General features: G+C 41.9%; 1 protein-coding gene across 2 annotated transcripts in view; it reads left to right on the forward strand.

Annotated features, from left to right (window-relative positions):
* Window positions 1-23,570, forward strand: part of DISP2 (dispatched RND transporter family member 2) — a 34,199-nt gene extending 10,629 nt beyond the window's left edge. Inside the window, exons 2-9 of one of the 2 annotated variants that reach the window (XM_030559465.1) lie at window positions 2,106-2,558; window positions 3,543-3,641; window positions 5,811-5,840; window positions 10,419-10,542; window positions 11,839-11,954; window positions 12,822-12,940; window positions 14,324-14,421; window positions 17,501-23,570. In XM_030559465.1, coding sequence (XP_030415325.1) covers window positions 2,275-2,558; window positions 3,543-3,641; window positions 5,811-5,840; window positions 10,419-10,542; window positions 11,839-11,954; window positions 12,822-12,940; window positions 14,324-14,421; window positions 17,501-20,926 — 4,296 coding nt within the window. In that variant the 5' untranslated portion in view covers window positions 2,106-2,274 and the 3' untranslated portion in view covers window positions 20,927-23,570. Of the gene's footprint in view, window positions 1-2,105; window positions 2,559-3,542; window positions 3,642-5,810; window positions 5,841-10,418; window positions 10,543-11,838; window positions 11,955-12,821; window positions 12,941-14,323; window positions 14,422-17,500 lie in introns of those variants that run through there. The other variant, XM_030559464.1, reaches the window with a different exon arrangement.
* Window positions 23,571-24,311: the final 741 nt, after the last annotated feature.

Here is a 24,311-nt window from a genome sequence, read left to right on the forward strand (position 1 = left end):
GGTGGCGGCAGCTATTTCAGACTTGATTCTGAATACTAGCAAGGAATTAGTTGCCAATCTTAAGGTAGAAAGCAGTTGATAGTGATTGTGAGGTGATAGATTTCATGACTGTATGGAAAGGAAGAAGTAAGAGCAGCAGAATAAGGACAATGGACTTCAAAAAAGCAGACTTTTACAAGCTCAGAGAACAGGTAGCTATGGTCCCATCGGAAGAAAGTCTAAGGAAAAAGGAGCTCCAGACAGCTGGCAGTTTCTGAAAGAGAGAATATTATAGACACAACAGCAAACTATCCCAATGTGAAGGAAAGATAGGATGACTAAAAAGAGGGCAATATGACTCCATCAGTAGCTCTTTAATGTCCCAAAATTCAAAAAGTGAATCATACAAAGTATGGAAACATGGACAAATTGCTAAGGATGAATACAAAATAATAGCACAAGCATGTAGGAACAAAATCAGAAAGGTTAAGGCACAAAATGAGTTGCTTTGTGAGACATAACAGGCAATAAGGAGGTGCTATAAATACATTAGGAGCGCCACTATTTAGCAGGGAATAAGAGCTAGTAACGGATGACATCAAGAAGACTGAGGTGTTTAATGCATATTTTGCTTCAGTCTCCACTAAAAAAGTTAATTGTGACCAGATTATTAACACAATTAATATTAAAAACAAGGGAGAAGAAATGCAAGCCAAAATAGGGAAAGAACAAGTTAAAGAATATTTAGATAAGTTAGCTGTATTCAAGTCAGCAGTGCCTGACAAAATTCATCGTAAGGTACTTAAGGAATTAGTGGAAGCATTATTTTTGAAAATTCATGGAGGAGAGGAGAGATTCTAGAGGACTGGAGAAGGGGAAAACATAGTACCTGTCTTTAAAAAGGGGGAACAAAGAGGACCCTGGAGAATTAAAGACCAGTCAGTCTAACTTCAATATCCAGAAAGATACTGGAACAAATTATTAAACAATCACAAGCATTCCTTTAGGCCAATAGAAAATCCATACTCTTATGTTGCAAAGTACCTTTATCTGGAGTCATAGCACAAATCACTTGCTTGAATGTCTGGATAAGTCTTCCCACTAATCCATTTGTGGCAAGATGGTAAGGAGCTGATGTGACATGTTTGATACCATTCTTTCTGACAAACAACTGAACCTCCACAATTGTGATTTGAATTATTTTGTTGCTGACAGTCTCTTTAGGTACTCCTGACTTTGGAAACAAGAGTCTTAACACTTCTACCATCTGTAGTGATTTAGTTGAATTCATATAGCATATTTCAGGCCATTTAGAGTGGTCATCTAGTGCAATCAAAAAGATATGTCCCATAAATGGGATAGCATAGTCTATGTAGATTTACTGCCACAGGGTTTGGCCACACCCAAGGGTGCAAAGGAGCATTTTTAGACATGTGTTGTGTTTTTCCCAAACTTGCAGACATTTTAACCCCTTTTCCCTTTCTAAATGAATAGTTCACTCATACTCGCAGTGGTGGTAGGTTAGCTTCCTTTAGTTTCAGTTTCATTAAGCCTCTTGGTTACTCTCTGTTTCAGTGTATTCCTAGATTATGATCGCATCCTTGTCATTAATTGTTGTCTCTTTTGCCCTTTATACAACAATAAGATCTTGAAGAAACCAAAAAGGAACTGTGGGGTCCAAATAACTATGACACAACATGGAAAACTTAGTTACATATTCACAATGCTACTCTGCCAGGTTTCTAAAACACAAAACACAATAAGCATCCCTACCAGGCTCACAAACTATTAAAAGGACTACTACCCAATTGCCATATACTACACAAATTACCTGGGGATGTGGTGGAGTCTCCATCACCTGAAGTCTTTAAATCCATCTCCTATGTCTTTCTGAAAAAAATGTAGACTCCCTAGCTCAACCACAAAATATAGGCTTGATGCAGGCCTTACTGGGTGCAGTTCTATGGCCTATGTTATCCAGGATTTGGCCTTGAATGATCATAATGGTCCCTTCTGACTTTAAAATCTATTAATCTATCAAATCCTTTAGATTGGGAGATGTAATCCCATACAGGGCCTTTCAACCACTCTAGTACATGATACAATTGTTCTATGTTTTATCACAGCGAGAAAGTAAACCCAGAATCTTGCCAAACCTGTCTTAATGTGCCAGAGATCAGGAAGACTGAACCAAGCCATGGTGGAGCTCCCTGGGAAAGAGTCTGTCCAGTCCATCGGTGCCCTATCACTGCATCTCCCAGCTTGGTGAGAGGTCATCTGCCTTCCTCCAACCGCATGCTTGGACCAATGTCTGTTCAGTCCAATGGTCAGGTGCCATCCAGCTCCCAGGACTTACATCAACATCACCTATATTACCATTGCAACCAGCAAGAACCTAGAGACAGCTATGCCTTGCCCCCACTACCAGGGCATGGAGAGAGGGACACTTTGTGCTCCCACCATTCCAGTGGGGATTCTTTACCAGCTGCCCACCACGAGACCTCTGAAAGTCAATGGAAACAGTGGTCACATGACCAGCAGCAGTCACGACCAGTGCAGCGCCACATTGTAACAGTCAGGTAAGTCAAAGTCTGTACAGGTCACAGGGTTACTCACAATTACAGCTGGGCAAAATTTTTCTACTAAAACTTTTTGGCAAAAAAATAAAATTTGGTGACACCAAAATATTTCACAAATTTATATCAATCTCACTGAATTGTTTCAATTGAGGGAAAACCCCCTAAAAAATCTGAAAAATCAAAAATGTTTTGTTTGACATTTTCTAAACAAGGCATTTCAATTTTTTTTATTCGAACTGACTTTTTATGTTTAAATTTCCTTTAATTCTATGTAACCAAACAGTTCATTTCAGGTCAAATGAAACATTCAGTTTCAACAACTTTTTTCCTACTTTTGATTTGCTGAAAATTTAAAAATCATATCATTTTTGCATCAACCTGAAACAACTGGTTCCCTAATTTTTCAAGATTGCCAGTGAAACAAAATATCCATTATTCACACAGTTCTGTTCTCAACCTGTCTTAGAGCTTTGGGATGTGCTGGGAAGGGAAAGTGGTGAATTAGAGAGGTGGTGAGGATGGAGATGGGGACCAAGGCTCTGCCAGTTCCTCTTCTGCTTTGGGGCAATAGACACATGGAGTGAGCAGTGCTTCTTGTGTAGGGCATACAAGCAGTTCCTAGTTCCTTCCCCCTGTGCAACCCACACTTCGATCCTAATAGGACTTATTTGATAAAGCCAGTGCTCTTCAAACTGGGGTCAAGATATCTAATATAGCCATTATCAGGCCCATATTTTGCAGCTCTCATATTTTCTTCGGGTATATTGCAAGAAGTACCCCAACTCCCTTTGGTTCTTCAGTATTTCAGTGAGACAAAGAGTGCATTTCATCCTGTGAGGCTATCATAATGTTGGAGAATCCCAAATAGCTGCCAGGGTTTCCTTTCTTGTAGAAGGAAAATTCCATGTGAACTGGGGTGTTCTCTCTTAAAGTATGGTTATAGTCAGAAAAATGATTGTAAAAATGATCTTCTACTCAACATAGCTGCCCTCTGAGAACTAAACTGGGACGTAAAGCCACTGCCTGGTTTGGTTGCAAGTGGAGGCTGAGGAAAAGCCTGGTGCCAGTGACACTGCTCCTGAGGTAGGCATGTCTCTGGAAGTGCTGTAAGAATACACAGAGGAGTGGCATCTGTTACACCCCTTAACAGGGTGAAGTGTACATTCTCCATCATCCTGCACCAAGCGCTGTCCCTCTCTCCTCCATATGGATTTTTAGGACCACTATTGGCACAAAAGTTCCCACGCCCTTTAATATCACAGTGACAGGCACCTTAGAAGATCCTCATGGAGGTAGATTAGTTAGTGTTGAATCTATCCCTGCACTCTGGTACAAGGTTAAGCACATTCTATCCCTTTATTTTCTTAAGCTATATCTAGCAACAGAAAAAAAAAACCTTTGTTTTCCTCTATTTGCACAGCTATCAGAGAGTGATCAGGATCTTATTTTAGCTCATATACCTTCAACAAAATTATCAGTTAAATTCTTTATAATAGGTGATTTAAGCTACAGACTCAGCTGGTTTTGCAAAGCGCTTGCAGAGTTTGCAGTGCTGGCAGTTAGAAAAGTCATAATCGTCATCATCACCATAAAACACAGTTGTGATTTGTAACCTGAGCAAATGTGCGATAGATTTATTGAAAGAGAATTACTGTAGAGATCCACAGTGTATCTTCTGACTGTAATCTCAGTTTAAAAAAGAATGTAAACAACACTCCAGAATCCAGAGAGAGCTAAGGCTGCGTGAAAAACTAAAAGTGATTTATACCAAATGAACGTGTGCCATTAACTACCTTGGAGAGTACAGTACAATGTTTGGGCCCTCGTCATTTGCTTAACAAATACCAGAACTGTTCTGTATTGCAATTCTCCCATCCATCTCACTCTGAAAAAGCTGCCACCATACAACAGCTGGTGGTAAACTCCATCTAAGGCTGAATACTGGCACGAGACCGATAGTCAACAAGTACCATAAGGGAACGTTGAAAAGAATATACAACTGGAAGTCTCTTAAGCAGCATGGACTTGTACATGAGATATGCAGGGGTTCTCAAACTTCATTGGATTACGATCCCCTTCTGACAGCAAAAATTACTAAATGACCCCAGGAGAGGGGACTGAAGCCTGAGTCCACCCAAGGCCCACTGCCCTGGGTGAGGGAAAAGCCAAAGCCCTCTGCCACCCCAGGGAGCCAAAAGTGAAGCCCAAGGGCCTCAGCCCTGGGTGAGGGGGGCCTGTAACCTGAGCCCTGCCACCCAGCTCTGGGCGATGGCACTCAGGCTTTGGCTTCAGTCCCAGGTCCCAGCAAGTCTAACGCCATCCCTAGTGACCCCATTAAAACAGGGTCACAACCCACTTTGGGGTCCTAACCCATAGTCTGAGAACCACTGTGACAGAGAATTGTTATGCTGGGCAATCCTGAGACTTCCCTAAATGAGGAGGAGGTAAGGCTACACACTTAAAGGGGATGAGAGAGGAGAAAAGGTTCTTCAGATTTGAAAGATATACAGAAATGGAGCTTTTGTTAATTGTGCAAGTGGAAAGCTCAGGCTCAAAGGTTTGTTAACAAAAGTGACCTTGGAATCCCTCAGAGAAGGCTTGTTTGCTGAACTCCTTAGAACAGTGCAGCTATGAATAACAAATGTTCATCTATGAAGGCATTTGTTTTGTGGCAAATTGTCATGAGCAGTTCCATATCCCTCAAATCATCATCAGCATTAACTGCAGAAAACAGAGCCCAATGCACAAATGTGTTCCTTGATGGAAAAGTCCTATTGCGTTTAATAGAAAATTATACTCTATTTTGGACCATCCTATAGAATTTAATGTAAAATTATATCCATGCTATGGAATGGTTAAAAATCTGTTGAAAATATATAATTTTCTATTAAAATCTATAGATTTTAGTGTATAGAGAATATAGAGTGATTTCCATAGAACTAAATTGTTTATGTTCCAATTAAATTCTATAGGATTTCCCCATAAGGCAAAAGATCAGGAGTGGGATTCAAACCTATGTCTCTTCTCGTTGTTTTTCTTTAAAATACCAGTGGGAGAAGAGGCTGTACTAGTCACTAGACTGCCTACCTCAAGATGTATCTAGAGCAGTGCCAGATAGCTTTCATCAGCTGGCACTGATGAAATACAGCTTTCTTGTTTTACAGTTCCTGAAAGAGTTAATTTGCTCATTAACACCACAGCATGCTACTTCAAGTTAAAATAATAAACCAACAACTCTCTTTCTGTCTGCAGACATGACAAAGCTTTCAGGATGCCAAAAAGGTATGTTTAATATCAAATGCTTCCTGTCCTACTATCCTATTATCATTGCTCTCCTACCCTGCTATTAGGAAACACAGTGTATTATTCCTGGTGACATTCCAGACAGGCGCAGCTTCAGAGGCAAGAGCAGAGCTCCTCATTAAAGGCTTCCCATCTGTCTGAAAAAATCTGTTTCTGTTTGTGTAATAAATTTAACCTGCATTCATGAAGAGCTTCTTTGTCTAGCTAGCTTTCCTCCGAGTGTGCGCTTTCTCTGGTCCAGCCAACAGCTTTATTTGTTTTTCTTGACTGGTCTAAACCAGCCAGATCCACTGGCCTGGGAGTCAGGAAATCTGGATCTATTCCCCACTCAGTCACTGACTTCCCAGGCCACCTTAAATCAAGTAATTACACTTCTTTGTGCCTCAGTTTCCATATTTGGAAAATAGGGATAATAATGTTTACCTACTTTGGTGAAATGCTTTGAGATCCATGGATGAAAAGCACAACACAAGTATCGTTATTAAATGACTGTAGTGGATTCTCCTGGATCCTGCATCTCAGAATTAAAGCAAACTGGAAGATCTTTAGACACGAGATTGCTCGATGTGAGGGTAACAGCAGTAATAGTCTCGGAGCTTTGCATTTTCCAATAGTATCTAGTGATGGAGATGTGTTTGTCAAGGTTATGTGTAGTGCTTCCTAGTTCTTCATGTATTAATGCACCAGATCCTCTACAATTAAATTTAGATGACTAAAATGTTTAAAAGAGGTCAGGGAGTATAAAGTGCAACTCTATGCTGCGGCAGCATGGAATCGTGTATGATGGAAAGGAGATTATAGACAATCTAGACACGCTTCAGGAAAGAAATGTTATATGAGAAAACATAAATAAAATGACTTGTTGCCCTTATCTCCTGCCCTATGTTTCTCATATTTAAATCCAAAGGAATGAGAATACTTAAAGGGACATTGTCAATACACCTAATTATTTTTTAAAATCCTTTTTTTGTGTAACCATAATAACAAAATATTACAATTCAAGGAATACTTAATTTTTAGAATTAATAACTTAATGATCAAAAGAATAATTAAAAGTATGGCTAATTTACAGTATTTTTCACCTTCTAGTCTTCTTAATGTCATGCTTGGAGAACACTTAGCTCAGAGAATGAAAATACATGCAGGAGGGACCCTTTCTGGCTGCTACAGGGCTGTTACATTTGGGTTTCCAGCACAGCAATGGAATGTAACAATTTTAAAAACTGGTTTTGTTGAAAAGCACAAATAAAAAAATGAAAACATTTTTGTAATTCCTTTCACAACACTCCATTTAAAAATAAAATTTTGAAGTCTAAAACTAATTAACAACATCCATTTAAACTGACATCAGCAAGATACAAACTGTTTTAACAGGTAGTTCTCTACCTCTTAGCACTTCCAGTTTTTGGTTTCCAAACTGGGTTTTATCAGCTAGGTTCTCTAGTGGAGTTGTGTAAGAATCTTTCACCTCTGGAGGTTGAGGGCCTGATGCTTAAAAAGTTAGGCATCAAATTACCCCAGCCCCACACATAAATAGATAACTTAATGTGCAAGAGGCCATTTCTGATCTGTTGCTTGCACAAATACCTGCTTTGTGCATGCAAGCTTAATAACTGTCTAAATTTAAAAAAATCAGGTCATAGGTTCAATTCCAGATTCAGTCACATGGGCTCATTCTTATCCCTGGTTATGAAAAAGCTACATTATTTGTCACAATTAACAGTCTTTGGCTCAAGAGACGCATGGGACTGGGCTAACATTACAATTCAGGATTGAAGTGCAGTGGCACAGCTCCTTAGGCTTGTAAACAGTAAATTCTTTCATAAATCTAAAATACATCAGGAGCTGTTTGCTAACAAATAGTCCTTAGACCTTACAAAGGCCGAAATATTTAGAAACAAACCAGATCAGATCAATAGCCCTTGTGGTCCAATATCCTGTCTCCAACAGTAGCTAGTGCCAAATGCTTCTGAGAAAGGTACAAGAAACCCCAGGCTAGGTCTACATTAGGAAAGACTTGCCAATAGACATGCCAAACCCATGAAAAAAATGCAGAAATTGGGCATGGTTGTTAGCTAATTTTTGGCTTGTACAATAACTCCTCACTTAACGTTGTAGTTATGTTCCTGAAAAATGCAACTTTAACTGAAATGATGTTAAACTAATCCAATTTTCCCATAAGATTTTATATAAAGGCAGGAGGTTAGATTCAAGTAAATTTTGTTGGAGGGCAGACTGTACTGTGGTGGGGAGATGGCCCTGGCTTACCCCTGGGGCTGAGGGCTGGGGGTGCAGGGTCTGGAAGGGAGTTTGGGTGCAGGAGTGTGGTCAGGCTGGGGGTGTGGGGTCTGGGAGGGAGTTGGGGTCTGGGAGGGCACTCAGGGTGGAGATGCAGGATCTGGGAGGGAGTTAGTGTGCAGGAGGGCGCTCAGGGTGGAGGTGCAGGATCTGGGAGGAAGTTAGGGTGCAGGAGGGCACTCAGGATGGGAGGTGGGGTCTGAGAGGGAGTTAGGGTGCAGGAGGGTGCTCGGGGTGGGTCTGTGAGGGAGTTAGGGTGTGGGAGGGCGCTCAGGGTGGGGGTGCAGGATCTGGGAGGGAGTTAGGGTGCGGGAGAGCGCTCAGGGTGGGGTGTGGGGTCTGAGAGGGAGTTAGGTTGCAGGAGGGTGCTCAGGGTGGGGGTGCGGGGTCTGTGAGGGAGTTAGGGTGCGGGAGAGTGCTTAGGGTGGGAGTGCGGGAGGAGGCTCAGGGCTGGGGCAGGCAGGAGGTACAGAGCACTTACCTGGGGCAGTTCCTGTTTGGTGCAGGGGGTGTGCAGTTGGCTCTGCACAGCGCAGCACTGCCCCCTTGGCCGCGATTCTGAGTGATGCCCCCACCCAGCAGGCAGGGTCACCTGGAACGCAGGAGCCTTAGGGGCTGCAGGGCCCTGGCCTGCAGCTCTAAAGCCCCTTTTGAAATGCAGCCCTGCAAGCACGGACCGGAGGACTCAGGAGGAGCAGGGGTAGCCACGCAGCCAGTGGCTGGAAAGAAGCGGCACTTTCCCCTTCAAAGCCGGCTGGAGAGAAGCGGCACTTTGAAGGGGAAAGCGCCGCTTCTCTTTCCGGCCGCTGGCTGCGCGGTTGCCCCTGCTCTTCCTGAGCCCTCCGGTCTGTGCTCGCAGGACCATCATTCCGAAAGGGGCTTTAGAGCTGCAGGCCAGAGCCCCGGGGCACCGTTGGCCCAGGGCCCTGCAGCCCCTAAAGCCCCTTCATTCCGGGTGGTCCTTTCTGCCGTGGGGGGGTTGAGGCAGCTTCCTCGCTTGCTTGCTCCCTCCCTCCCAGAAGGTCCTAACCGCCGCGGCAGGGGAAGCGCTGGGAGAGAGGGAGAAAGGGAGGGAGAGGAGGGTTTAAACGAGTATGTTCCCTAATGGAGCAGCGAGGTAACTTCGAAACAACGTTAAGCGGGAGGATAGTAAGTGAGGAGTTACTGTAGCTTGTTGGGCTTGTAGCTTTTGCTTCTTTTTTGTGATCGGCTCCCAGCAAGCAGGGGCTAAGGGGGGCAAGGGGTAGAGAGTCTGGTGTGCCTGCTGTATACCCCTCAGTACCAGACTGCATGCCGGGGGGATTTAGTCACATAGAGTATTGGGGTTCTTAGGGATTGTCTCGTTTTGAAATGGGATTAGCTTGCTTTTTGGCATATTGTGAAAGTCGGGGTTCTTATTTACTCGTAAAAGTTGGCAACTATGCTTGCGAATATAGCTATACCAGAAAAATCTCCTAGTGTAGATACAGTTTATACTGGCAAAAGAGTGCTTTTGCTGGCGTAACTTGTTCTTTGTCAGTTTATGCTAGTTCTCTCACACAAACCCAAACATACAGACCCTTAACTAACATTACTGTATCAGCAAAAGTTTCTCATGTAGACCTGACCTTAGAGGTTGCTGTATGTTTTGAAGCATGAGGGTTTATATCACTTATAAAAATAATTATCTAATGAATGATCTTATTATCCACATACATTTATAATTTTCTTTTGAATCCTAGTAAGCTCTTAGCTGTAATAATATCTTGTGGCAGCAGATTCACAAGCTAATTACCTAATTACCTGTGTTTTCTGTTGAGATCCCAAACTTCATGCTGCTCCTTGTCAGTTTCACAATGACTAGACTGTCTGTCAGTAGTTTGGATTGTGCAATGTGGGGGAGGAGGAGAACAAAAGAATAAGAGGGGAAAAACAACCTTCCCAAAGGGATTTTTGCAGTTAAATATTAAAAGCTACATTTTGCCCAGGGAGGCAAGTGCCTGGTTTTTACTAATTCCAATTGAAAAGACAGGGAAGTGTAGGGATACAGAATGTAATTACCCAATTTAATGAGAGCTGCACACAAGCATCCAATTGCAGACAGAATGTGTTCAGTGGAACTCCTACCTCCTGAGCTTTTCAACAAATAAATGCCCAAACCAGGAAGCCCTCATTCTATTAAATATTCTTCTTCTAACGTGTGCTGCTACTACAGCATGTTTTATGTTAATCTTAGAAATCACGTTAACAGCAGCATTTGTTTTCTCTTGTTCATTGCAGTTATTCCCAAGTGATTGCTGAGTGGCCAGTAGCTGTCCTTGTGCTCTGTTCGGTGACAGTTCTGGTTTGTACTTTAGCTGGCCTGCTAGTTGGAAATCTGCCAGATTTTTCAGAACCGTTGATGGTAAGTCCTTGCAGATAATATGGGGCAAGCATGTCATCCATGAATGCAAGGAAAATCAGTGGAACAATCAATTATGTTTTTTTCCTGCAGTGTAAAATTATCACATTCCCTACTCCTTTGGATGGAGAAGAGAGCAGGCCTATAAATACATGAAGACATTAAAGACACTCTCACATTCCCCCAGAATGCACAACAGTTTATAATATCTACCACTAGATGACAATCTGCTACCCCCTCATTCTCAGAAATATCAGAAAGCTTATTAGGTTACAAGGGGAATCTGCATTCCCTGCTCTTCTTTTGATACGAGAATCACAGAAATTGAAACTGAAAAGAAACCTGTTAGGTAAACTAGTCCATCTCTCTCACTCAGTACAGGAGTGTTCGCTGCACTGTATTTGCCTGTGCGTTGGCCTGTCATAGTTTTAAAGGATTTTAGTGAAGTACTTCCATTACTTCCTTTCGGAGACTATTTCACTGTTCATTAAAACATTTTTATTATTATTCAGTCTTAATGTTCCTTTGCTCATTTTTCAACATATTGCTCCTAGTAGTGCCCCTTCAGTATTTCCTAAATAGTTCCTCTCCTTCCTGGGTGATTACCCTTTTTCCTCTATGTAAGAAAAAACATGGAAAAATACCATCCTACTCAGACAGGCTCTAGGATAAGATGAAGGACACCTTTCCAGGAGAGAGAGAAGAAAATCATTCAGGTCAAGGTTCCAGTGTGGACGATAGACTGTGTCAAGTGGGAAGAAAATAAATCCTGCTTCTGCAGCTGTTGATTTTGGTTGATGCCCCTTACCTAGAGAGGAAGAGAGAAAGCCTGCTTGGCCTGTTCAGGATGAACTATCTCATTACTGTCCGAAAAAGAAAGGATAAATTATATTTCTGTAGGTTCACATATGGACTATGTCCCCCTTTCTACGAGAAATTCAATTTGTGTGTGCCTCAAAAAATGTGATTAGATTCTAATAATCACAGTATCAGAGGGGTAGCTGTGTTAGTCTGGATCTGTAAAAGCAGCAAAGAATCCTGTGGCACCTTATAGACTAACAGACGTTTTGGAGCATGAGCTTTTGTGGGTGCATGCATCCTTCGAAGTGAGTGTTCGCCCACGAAAGCTCATGCTCCAAAACGTCTGTTAGTTTATAAGGTGCCACAGGATTCTTTGCTGCTTTTAATAATCACAGACACATGCTGTGTCTGACACAAGCTGTGGAGGAGGTGAGCTAAGGAACGTTAAGCCAAAGCACAAGTCTGACAAGTTAATTAAACCCTTTTGCTTGGCTATAGGGATTTGAGCCTCGAGATACTGACATTGGCAGAAAACTCATTGTCTGGAAGAATGTACAAACCCATACAGGCTATCAGAAGACCCTTTCGCTTTCTCCCTACACTGAAAAGAACAGGTATCTGAATTTAGTTCTTTGGGTTTCAGTGCTTGCAATGCCATGATGAGACTGCTTTACTGATGATGTGACATCTTAGTTTGGTTGCAGTTGGGTTGTAAAATCAATAAGTAACATTTTCAAACATCTCAAAGTGAATTAGGAGCCTAAATCCCCATTTTCAAAATCGGTTATGTACTTAGGAGCCTAAATCCATTGGTTGTCAATGAGACTTAGGCTCCTAAAATCACTTTTCAAAATAGGATTAGGCTTCTAGGGCTATGTCTACACCACAATAAAAAAGTTGCGGCAATGAAACTCAAGTGCCCAGGTCAGCTGGCTCAGCCGTGTAGCGCATCGGCTGTGGGTCTAAAAATTTGCAATGTAGACATTCAGACTGAGGCTGGAGCCTGGACTCTGGGACCCTCCTCTCTCACAGAGTCTCAGAGCCTGGGTTCCAGCCTGAGCCTGAATGTCTACACTACAGTTGTATAGCCCTACAGCCCAAGACTGCAAGCCTGAGTCAGCTGACCCAGGCCACCCACTGCCATGCAATGGCTCTTTCATTGCAGTACAGTCACTTAAATCACTAAGGCATTTTTGAAAATTTTACTCAACAGCTTTAAGCAGCTGCAGAGATAATTCAGTGACTCCAAAAGGAGTGATGTGAGATCTAACTTAATCACTCATGACTGCAAATTGATTCAGTCAGACCTGCACAACAATCCAGTACTGAACCTCGGGACCCAAACCATGTCCTCATTTTAGGTCAGTGGCCGCTCCAATTGCATTATGTCTCAGACAACCCATGGCTAGTCAACCACAAGACTTGTAGAAAGATGTTGAATCCAGCTGTTCCATAGAAGGATAACTGTGATCTCTTGATAGCTACGGTGATGTTGGTATTAACAGAGGGCAGAGGTTTATCCATGGTGAACAAGAAGCAAGAACACGACGGATGGTAGAACAAAACTATGGAAAGGACAGTTTCTTTTGTGGCCCCCCAGGTGAGAGAAATTTTAACATACACCTTCAAAATGTAACCACCAAAAAAGAGGGGACAGTGGGAAACTGCAATAGCACAAAGAGATGTAACATCTGGTACGTGTGGAAGTGTTCAGAAAATGCCCAAGAAAGCAGTCAGGCATAATACAATTTTGTGCCCTCTGTATTTCATCTAGTGATCTCGCAGCATTTTACAAACATTAATTTATTAAGCCTCCCCAGTTATCGGTGAGCAAAGCTGACTGAAATTTGGTATGGGTTTTATTGGATTTCATGAAAAATGAATTCTTCCCTTTGTGCCCCCCCGAATCATTGTTGAAGGGTGTTTTTTTTTTAAATTTTCTTCCAAAATTGAAAATTTTAAAAAATGTTTATATTGAAATAATGAGACAGTACTCATTTTATTTCTCAGTTTCTTACTTTTCTCTCCTTCTTTTTTCCCAACTGGAACAGTATGTAAAAAGTAAGAAAATGAAAATAACTTTGCCACAATTATTTTTTTTACACTTTTCCAGTGGAAAAAAGTAAATAATAAGAGAAAGTGGTTTTTTTTCTCTCACTTCCACAACCCTCCATACACCCTTTTTAAATTAAAGAAATGGAGGAAAATAGTGAGGGCAAAGGGGGGGGTACTATCCCAAATATTCAAAAGAAAAATCTTAATTTTGTTTTGAAAATTTTGTTTCAAATGTTTTCAGCAGAAATGAAATTGAAAAACAAAAACATTCAAATGAAATGAAAGTGTTGATTTTTCTTTTGAAAATTTTTGATCAGAAGAAGAAATAAATCTGAGTCTGTTCTGTTGGTGGGGGCATTAGTATTCCATTTTACAGATGGGTGGGGAAATTGAGCAGAGAGGGTAAGTGACTTGCCAGAAATAACACAAGTGAGTGGACTTATGGGAATAGCACCTAGGTATTCTGATTCCCAATCCCCTGCTTTAAGTCATCCTCTTAAGTAAATGGTTCAACCACTGGAGAAACCACCAGTTTCTCAGGGCCTCAGCCCCTCCCTCCCTCCCTCCCCACGACCGATTGTACAGACTTTTGTCAAGAGGTAACAGAAATGGCCTGAATCAGATCCACAATAGTTTTGCTGTAGAGAAATGAAATTCACAAGTGAAAATAATGAGAGAACCCTATGTCCCCCCTTTCCGGACCCTGACACATGTGGAAAGTGTGATGGGACAGAGGTCACATGAGGCAATTGGCACACTTTATAGCCCTATCATTCATCAAGATCCATAAGCTCTGTTGCTCCATTTCAGCAGATAGAATCATCAGTGGTAGACGTACACACAGCATTATGTTTTCAAAATAGACTAATTATTTCAAACAGTGTGGCTGATTCCTCCTCGGTTACCTAACTACATTTCTGGTTTTTAGGAAAGATTTATTCTCAGCTGGTGTTTATGTCCACAACTGCTGGGAGCTTGTGGAACTTGCAAGCGATTCAGTCCATGTGTCAAATTGAACAGGATAAGGTTAGTAATATCATGGGGAATGTATACACATGCAATCTCATTTCAATTTACTGGTTTAATCATTAACTAAAAGCTAGCAGGAAAAAACTCATATGAGAGATATAGTATCTTTCATCCTGGAGAATCCCAGTGGGTTTTACAGGCTTATAAATAAAAGAATAACTTTACCTACCACTGAAATGCAGCTGCCTCTAGGCTGAAGAGCCATAGCTGTTTTATAGTACACAACAGCTTGGGCAAGAAACTGATGATAGTATATCGAACTGAAACTACAGAATTTAGGGTGGTTAATGTAATTACCAAAAGAGTAATTTGGCCCATATACTGAGCCTAACACCCCATGCACTACAGTGAGGAAGGCCATATAAATAGAAAGATTAGATTGGATTAGATTATGATAGTTTGTGAAAAGCACCATGGGATCTTTAATAAACATAAGTGATCATATTCACTGGAAGTTGGCACCTCTAACAGCACAACATCCTCTCTAAATTAGAGGTGCCAAGTAAGTAGATGGAGCTAGATCAGCAATATGGACTTCTATCCAGAGAGGACTGCTCTGGTTGTGACTAGACTTAATCTTCCAAATAGCCAATATTTTACATCCAAGGCTGGTAAGAATGGCTTCATGGTCTCTTGAATGCTCCTTGCTACAGTAGTAGAAAGACATAGCAGAGGACAGGACAGTGAGTGGAAGATTGGAGTATTAATTAGGGCTAGTTTATCAGTGATGGTAAGAAATACCAATAGCTAGTGTGCCTGAAGAGTTAAAATTGGAAGGGCTATGAAAGCCTTACAAAGAAAAAGATGTTTGAATGTATCCTCTGTGCAAGTGCCAGGCAAAAGGGCCCCTGAGAAGAAAGGGAACAGTATTTGCCCTATGCAATTAACAGGGAAACAGTGTTAAGCATTGATTGGATCAGAGGTGGGCAAACTACAGCATGCAGCCCACATCCGGCCTGCAGGACTGTCCTGCCTGGCCCCCGAGCTTCTGGCCCAGGAGGCTCACCCCCCCACCCCTCCCCTGCAGCCTCAGCTTGCTCGCTGTGCCACCAGCGTAATGATCTGGGTGGCAGGGCTGCGAGCTCCTGGAGCAGCACAGCTGCAGAGCCCAGCCTGACTCGGTCTCTGTGCTGCGTGGTGATGGTGGCGGCGTGGCCTGGCTCCAGCTGGGCGGTGCAGCTGTAGCACTGCCAGCCACCAGTGCTCCAGGCAGCGCGGTAAGGGAGCAGAGAGCAGGGGGGTTGGATAGAGGACAGGGGAGTTCAGGGTGGTGGTCAGGGGGCAGGGGTCTGAATAGGGGTTGGGACAGTTGGGGGGGGGAACATGGGGTTGAATGGGGGCAGGAGTCCTGGGGGGCAGTCAGGAAGGAGGGTGGTTGGATGGGGGCAGCAGGGGGTAGTCAGGGGCAGGGGTTCCGGGGGCAGTCAGGGGACAGGGAGAAGGGGTGGTTGGATGAGGCAGGGGTCCTGGGAAGGGGGTGTCAGGAATGAGAGGAGGGATTGGATAGGGCGGCGGGGGTCCGGGGGTGGTCAGGGGACAGGGAACAGGGGGGATTGGATGGGGCAGGAGTCCTAGGAGGGCAGATAGGCCCTCCATACAATTTACTAAACCTGATGCAGTCCTCAGGCCAAAAAGTTTGCCCACCTCGGATTAGATCATGGTGAAAGAGAGTCTGTAGCACCTGTTACCCGCACAAAATTCTCTGTTACACACTGTAGGGGCACCCATTCTTACCCTATTCCTAGGGCTCAGGTGTAACCCTGTTAATTTGGGCACCCATCCTTACCCTTCCTTTGGCTCAGGGCGTAACCTGATACTCAGCGGGTTTGCGGGGTCTTTTACCAGTGAAAGCGCTTTACACACTAATATCCTATTTAACTTCTATTTATTAACAATCCCCCACCCCCAATGCATATGCTAAACATACAATGCTCACCACTCCCAGTCCCAATAAAGCAGATGAACTTTTCTTGATGGCCAGTCAGGATCAGGTCCTCCGGAGGACTCCCGTTCCTGCACGGTGTCATTAGCAGGGTGTTGCGGTCTGGCAGCTCTGATCTTGGGCCTGTGTCCTGGAGTTGGTTTCCAAGAACTTCCTTTTGAACCCTAGTTTATATAGTGAAACTTCAGTCTCTCTTAGCTGTACCTTAACCAATCATTTTACTAACCAATCCTAACATATTGTAACAAAATTCTCTAACCAGTCATTCATACCCCACCACCTAACTGATTTACACCTTGCAAAATTAATTATAGAACAGACAATCAATCAAAGAACCAGAGATCATACAGATAAACACTAGAGAAGTGGGGACTATAAAGACAAAGCTATAAAGAAATCAGGATTTCACAACCACAACTATTGATAAGTGATTTCTTGTCAGACAGAATGCTGTCAAACTAAGTTTTCTTTAACCATCATAAGATCTGTTTCTGTATCTGGTGATGGTGGGTGCTATTAGGACAGGATTGCCTTCTTAACATTACATTGTTTTCATGTAATTTAGATGGAATGTGAGGATGTGATTTCCTGTTTCTTAGCTAATGGCTGCTGCTCTCCTAATATGGCTGCAGACAAAGGCCTTAGGTCTTACAATATGGCTACAGGAAAAGGCCTTCTCCTTACAGTATTATGCCTCCTACTTATGTCCTTCACAGAATATCACTGTGGTGCCCAAAAAAAAAAAAAAAAGCTTAAGAGAAAAAGGATAAAGGGTGTAAAAATTCTCATCTTAGTGCTCCTAATGCAGAGAATTAATGTAAATTGAGGAAAGCTGCTGTCACTAGTAGTAGGACAATGAATTGAGGAAGGGTCCCAATTCCTAAATCTGTGCAAAAAATACATAACGGAGGCTATTAATTTAGTTTTGGAAAAAGTGCTGCCCAAACATCTTGTTTCAATGGCTACAATATATTGTATTTTGTCAACAAAAGATTGGGGAGTCAGGGTTTATAAACATGAGGAGGACAGAATAATTCTTGTGAGAATTTAAACACTCTGCTGTATAAAGGCAGTGGGGTAAAAAGTTTTATTGAGAGAGTCTAATCTGATGTTCTCCTATTGGCTGTTTTTCAGATACGCTCACATGCTCATTTTGGGAATCTCTGTCAACGTACTGAAGGCAATGAATGCTGCCCAAGCTGGTCTCTGGGTAACTATATTGCTGTCCTTCACAACAGATCTTCTTGTTTGGAAATAACTCAAGCAGATGTCTCCCACACCCTGGCACTCCTCCGTTCCTGTGCCCCAGACTACCACAAAGGCATCCTTATTCCTTCTTGCATAGGTCCCAGGACTGGAAGAGAGAAACACTCTCAGTGTGCCAAAGTACCAGAAAAATGTACCCGGTTCAGTGGTATTTACCAGCTTCTTCACTTCTTGGTTGACAGAGACTTTCTCAGTCTTCAGACAATGGAATATCAAGTGCCATCGTTGAAATACAGCCTGCTGTTTTTGCCTACAAAAAAAGGAGCATCTATGATGGAAATCTACCTGGACAACCTTGAGTCATGGGACCTGTTTGATAACTACACGTTAATCACTGGAATGGACCTGGGTCTTAAACAGAAACTATTCCAGCACTATCTTTTACTGGATACAATGTATCCAGTCCTGGCAATATTAGCCATGTTTCTATGTATGACTTTTTATTTACGCTCAATCTTTATTACTTCTATGGTTCTTATGATTGTTGTCAGTTCTTTGATGATCTCCTTCTTCTTGTATAAGGTGGCCTTCAGATTCACCTATTTCCCTTTTGTAAACCTGACAGCAGTTGTCATTCTCAGTAGCATTTGCGCCAATCACACCTTTGTGTTTTTTGATCTCTGGAGCCTCAGCAAGAGCCAGAATCCTTCTGCAGGCCTCCTGCAGTGGATGAGCCAAACCATGCACCACTTTGGGTATCTCATGTTGGCATCTTCCTTTACAACAGGTGCAGCTTTCTATGCCAGCTATATGAGCAATATAATTGCCATCTGTTGTTTTGCCATCTACATGGGCACCTGTGTATTGGTGAATTTAGTATTCATGGTAACTTGGCTTCCATCTTCTGTTGTGTTGTATGAACGCTACATAGCAACAAACTGCATTTATAAACCGGAGGACTACTGGAACTATAGTGGGCATAAAAGAGTTATTTTCTCTCTCCATCATATACTCAGGGGTCTCCAGAATACTTTGTGTGAAACCTCCAAGCTGTTGTTTGAGAAGATTCTTCCATGTGGTGTTATAAAGTTTCGTTACATTTGGATCTGCTGGTTTACAGCCTTGGCAATAGGTGGTGCCTACATTTCCTGTTTTAATCCTAAACTAAAACTCCCCAGTTTAGAGATGCCATCTGTCCAGATGTTTAGGTTAAGCCATCCCTTTGAAAGATATGATGCAGAATACTGTCACCAGTTCATGTTTGAGAGGCTGGAGCATGGAGAAGGACAACGCATGCCCATCACTATAGTCTGGGGAATACTGCCTGTGGACAACGGGGATCATTTCAATCCTAAAAGCAATGGCACACTGGTGAAAGATACCACATTTACAATCCAGAATCCTGAAGCTCAAAACTGGCTCTTGGAATTCTGCCAAAAAGTGAAGAATCAAACTTTCTACTATTCTGATTTGGAGCAGAAATATACAGTTTGTTTCATGGAGGAGTTTCACATGTGGATGGACAGTCGCCAGTGCTCCCAGCAAGATCACAGCTTCAATCTCTGCTGTAACCACTTCCCCTTCCCCTATGGAAGTGAAGTCTTCCTGCACTGCATCAAAATGATGATCATGGAACAAGGCAGAGATGGAGCTGAAACCTATGACTTGGGTCTTAGATTTGATGGAGAGGGAAACCTAGTTGCCTTGGTGCTACAGTTTCAAACTATTTATCACTACAGCTTCAACTACAGCAAAACCAAACAATTCTACAATGAAATTGGCCACTGGATAACAGAGGAAATGAAGACTGCCCCCATGGGGCTTCAGAATGGATGGTACACCAGTAAACTAGAGCTATATAATCTACAGCACAGTCTTAGCACAGAGACAATGGTGGTCATAGGGCTATCCATAACCATCTCTTTTGTGGTGCTGCTGCTCACCACCTGGAATGTCATTCTTAGCATATTCTCTGTTACAACTATCACAGGCACTGTCCTGGTAACTGTTGGACTTTTGGTGCTGTTGGAATGGCAGCTCAATGCAGTGGAGTCTCTCTTCATTTCAGCAGCAGTAGGCCTCTCCACTGACTTTACAGTGAACTACTGTATTTCCTACCACTTGTGCCCACATTCTGATCGCCTGAGCCGAGTGGCCTTCTCTCTGAAGCAGATGAGCTGTGCCACTGCTATGGTGGCATCTGCTCTGTTTTCTGCAGGTATCATCATGCTGCCTGCCACAGTGCTGGCATACCGGAAGCTGGGGATATTTATAATGATGATCAAATGTATCAGCTGTGGATTTGCCAGCTTCTTTTTTCAGTCTCTATGCTGCTTCTTTGGCCCAGAGAAGAATTGTGGTCAGATCCTTTGGCCTTACACCTATGCCTTGAAGGACTATTCTGATGACTCCAGGCCAAATGGAAGCTTTAACTGTGGGGGAGAAGAGAAGCAGAACAGATTACGGAAGGTGCAAGAGTCTAACACTGCAAATGAACAGTATGAGCTCCAGCCCTTGGCCAGAAAACTTAGTGACAGTTTTGACAACAGCACTTCCACAAGCAAATTGTCTAATCGGCCTTCTGTCCTGTCTGAAGACATACAGCTCCAAGACAACAGGTGTCCCAGAATAGGAATCCATCCTTCTCTTGAAACAGACAGACAGAATCTGCAGGAGACTCTAATGGACCACCATGTAAATCTTTGTCAGTGTCCCGCCTTGCAAACATCTTCTCCTTACAAACATAGCAGCACAAGAGCAGAAGCAGAAATTCATAGAGAGAGACTCTGCAGAGATTGTAGATGTCAGAAGTATGGTTCAAAAGCTTGGGATGGGTACATGCTGGACTATCTTTATTCAGCCAGCATGAAAGATGAAGGACAATTAAATAACTCTCAGTGTTCTAGAGACACTGCTCAACAACAATCAGATTATACCTCAGAAAATAGTAATCTCCCTGAAGTTGAAATTTACAAATTTCACAGAGGCCTTTGTTCTCATAGCAGTTCTTTCAATGTGCTCAATGTCTCCAGTGAGATCTCGCTGAGTGATTTTGAGCAGAGCATAAAACTTGCTGAGTCAGCCAGTTCTTGTCCCAATGTCTTAGATGTGTCTGATTCCTGCTGTGCAGAAGAAAGAGGCCTGCTGAATGGGAAGAGAGACACCCTGAGGTTGGACCTGAGAGAGACTGTCTTTGACGTATCTCTACCAGCATCCCAGAAAAACAGCTCTTCTTGGAAAAACCGACTGGGATTAGGGAGTGAAGGTCCAGTTGTTTTACCAAACAGCCAACCAGACATGCCTGATGTTTGGATCAAACGATCCAGTGCACAAAATTCTGGTTACAGCAGCTGAAATCTCCAAGAAAGCAAAACTCAATTACAGAAGAAAACAGGAAATAAACCTCCTATTTACACTGTAAGTATCAAATCTTTCCTCCCTTCCCTTTTTTAGCTAGGAATATTTCCAGATATTTCAGCTGCAGAGATGCCTACATTTTCACTGAGTCAACAAATCTGATATTGAAAAAATGAGGATTAGAGATGAATTTTAATGCAGTAAAAAAATCTTTGACTGTCCACTAGCCTGTGCCATATTCACAATTGTACTGTTTGACATTCCCTACAGTGATTAGATTTTGTTCTCCTGCCAAGTACAAGAAAGAAGGGGGTAATGATTAAAGAGGTGACTCGCTCTGAATATTTAAAGAAATAAATCCCATGTACAAAAATATCTATAATTCTTAATCATTGGAATCTGACTAATGGCTGGAGAAAGAACTGTTTCCTGTTGAAGCAGATCTCTGTTTTTATTAGCAGTCCAAAGGAATTGTATCCAGATATTTGCTTAAATCTGTCCAGTGTTTTTCAACTGGTATGGTCTGTTCCTCTTCAACGAGAAGACTATATAGTCCATCCCCAAATATCTTTCAGGTCAGGATTTCAGCTGGTTTTGCTGGAGGAAACTCTTTCTGACACTGCTTCAATGTGGGGTTTTCCTTGGCAGAAAGCCATCTCCTTGTCCTCTGTGACTTGGGCAGCTTGTGTTTCATGTTCATAGCTAGTTTCTATCCCAGGCAAAAGTGTAAAAATATTTTTAAAGTTGGCATATCTGCTGAATCTTGAATTTTACTTTTTTCTTTATCAGAAAAAAACAAAAACCAAACATTGTCTTTATCTGTTACAATAAGAAAAAGCTTTCTCTCTAAAAGTCAGCATAAAAATAAATATTTATGACAAACTTTCCTGAACATCGTGATACCTTGTGCCTTTGCTATGAATATTGTGATTCATTTTCTTTATGTTGTACATGCCTAATGTGTTTTCCTATGGCATCGGCAAGAGTAAATTTGCACCTCTGACCTTCCATCCATCAACATGCACACTGTAGCTATCTATTCATTCATATTAGCTATCTGGGAAACTCACCAAGGTTGGCTGGTGCAGGTTAGCAAGAGCTAATTCAAAAAAGCAAGAAATTCAAGTTGGAACACTGGACCTTCTGGTTTGTACTTAATATGGTTCAGTTTTCCAATTTGATTTTATGTTTGCCTATATCACATATGGATGGCACCTACAACTTGCATTTCAGCTGTACAGTAATAAATACAAGAAGTGACTTGAGAATACATGGTGACTTTGTTCTTCTGTAAATTGGGACCTCATATTAATTGTTTGCAATGATTTATAGCCCACATCTGAAAATGATGTCAGCAAATATGATCTAAGCATTCCAGAAAGTCAGTGACAGATTTTATAAATATCCTTTTTTAGTTTGTTTTTTGCTCATATCATTGTGCAAGTGGGACAAGTGTGTGCGGGGAAAGGAGGGAAGGAGGAGGAGAAAGGAGAATCATCTGATTGAAATATAAAATGAAGGCCTAGTTCTGCAAGCTGATCTAAACTAGAGGTTACACACCTGCACAAATCAGCTCACATAATTGGGCCGTTGGGATTATGTAAAAACTTATTCTTTAGCAGTATCTACTAGTGCAAAATTACAGAACAATAAAGTTAATAACTAAATGTAATATTTCAAATGACCCAGCAACAGTTCTATGAGACCTCCCTGTGAGAGATATCTCTTATAATTGTAACAAAAGCCTGATAAAACTAGTGGCAGCAAGGCTGGTCTTGGATCAGTGGTGAGAAAATCAATATCTCTGTGTTTTATCTCAGGCACTGATCCTGCAAAGACTTACCAGTACATACTTAACTTTAAAAACGTAACTCATTCTAATGGTATCCCAGAGTATGTGATATCCTTGAATAGAAAAGCTTATCTATCAGATTTGGGTAAAAGAAGGAAGACAAACAAGATATTTAGACATATGGAAATGCCTTGGATTACATATTCAGAAAAATAAAAAATAGCAGCAAAAGCTAAAACTATCCACCCTTCTTCAAATATTGAGGACAAGCTCCAAGTTCCAAAGGGCTTGTAAGTCTCTTAAAAGGCAAATAAGCTAAAGGATGTTTGGGGAAAAAAAATTGGCTTACTTGTTAAAAAAGAGGGAGAGAGAAAATATGAAACATCTGAAAAATCTGATCAAGTTCTCATTTTTAAGTAGGGAGTTTTCAAAAATACAGTTATATGTCTGTGACCTCTAAGCACACTTTTTTTAGAGGCAACCAGCAACCACAATGCAATTTTGGGTGTGTTAAGTTTCCATTACAAACCATATTTTGTAGGATTTTAGAAGTATTAGAGTCCATAAAATGTGCTTCAGTCTTAATTGGTCAAATTCATGCCTGTATATTCATACCTGAGTAGTGTACCATTATTTCCCACTATTTGGGGACTGTGCATATTACTGTATCTGCTGAAATAATTTTAAAATAAATAGTTAAAAAACAGATGGCCATTGTTGTCACATATGGTAAATACTTGCGGCACTGGTACCCTTTAAGGGTCTTTCCCCCACATCAGCCCGTGACTAAAGCTGTCATAAACAGATAGTTAAGGGTTAATGTCTCTTTTACCTGTAAAGGGTTAAGAAGCTCAGTAAACCTGGCTGACACCTGACCAGAGGACCAATAGGGGGACAAGATACTTTCAGATCTTGGTGGAGGGAAGTCTTTTGTTTGTGCTCTTTGTGTTGTTGTTGTTCGCTCTTGGGACTGAGAGGGACGGGACATCAATCCAGGCTCTCCAAATCTTTCTGAATCAGTCTTTCATGTTTCAAACTTGTAAGTAATTAGCCAGGCAAGGCATGTTAGTCTTATGTTTGTTTTCTCAACTTGTAAATGTTTCTTTTTGCTGGAAGGATTTTACCTCTGCTGTAACTTTGAACCTAAGGCTGGGGGGCGGGGTGGCCTCTGGTCTATAGGAATCTGATTACCCTGTAAAGCATTTTCCATCCTGATTTTACAGAGATAATTTTTACCTTTTCTTTCTTTAATTAAAAGCTTTCTTTTTAAGAACCTGGTTGATTTTTTCTTGTTTGAAGATCCAAGGGGATTGAATCTGGACTCACCAGGGATTGGTGGGGGGAAAGGAGAGGGATGGTAAATTTCTCCTTGTTTTAAGATCCAAGGGGTTTGGATCTGTGTTCACCAGAGAATTGGTGAAGTCCCTGAAGGCAACCCAGGGAGGGGACCAAGTTTTGGGGGAAACAGAGAGTGCCCCAGACACTGGAATTCTGCATGGTAGCAGTGTATACCAGATCTAAGCTAGTAATTAGGCTTAGAAGTGTCCATGCAGGTCCCCATATTTGTACCCATAAGTTCAGAGTAGGGAA

This window comes from Gopherus evgoodei, chromosome 4, assembly GCF_007399415.2.
Source record: "Gopherus evgoodei ecotype Sinaloan lineage chromosome 4, rGopEvg1_v1.p, whole genome shotgun sequence".
NCBI classification, from domain to species: Eukaryota; Metazoa; Chordata; order Testudines; family Testudinidae; genus Gopherus; species Gopherus evgoodei.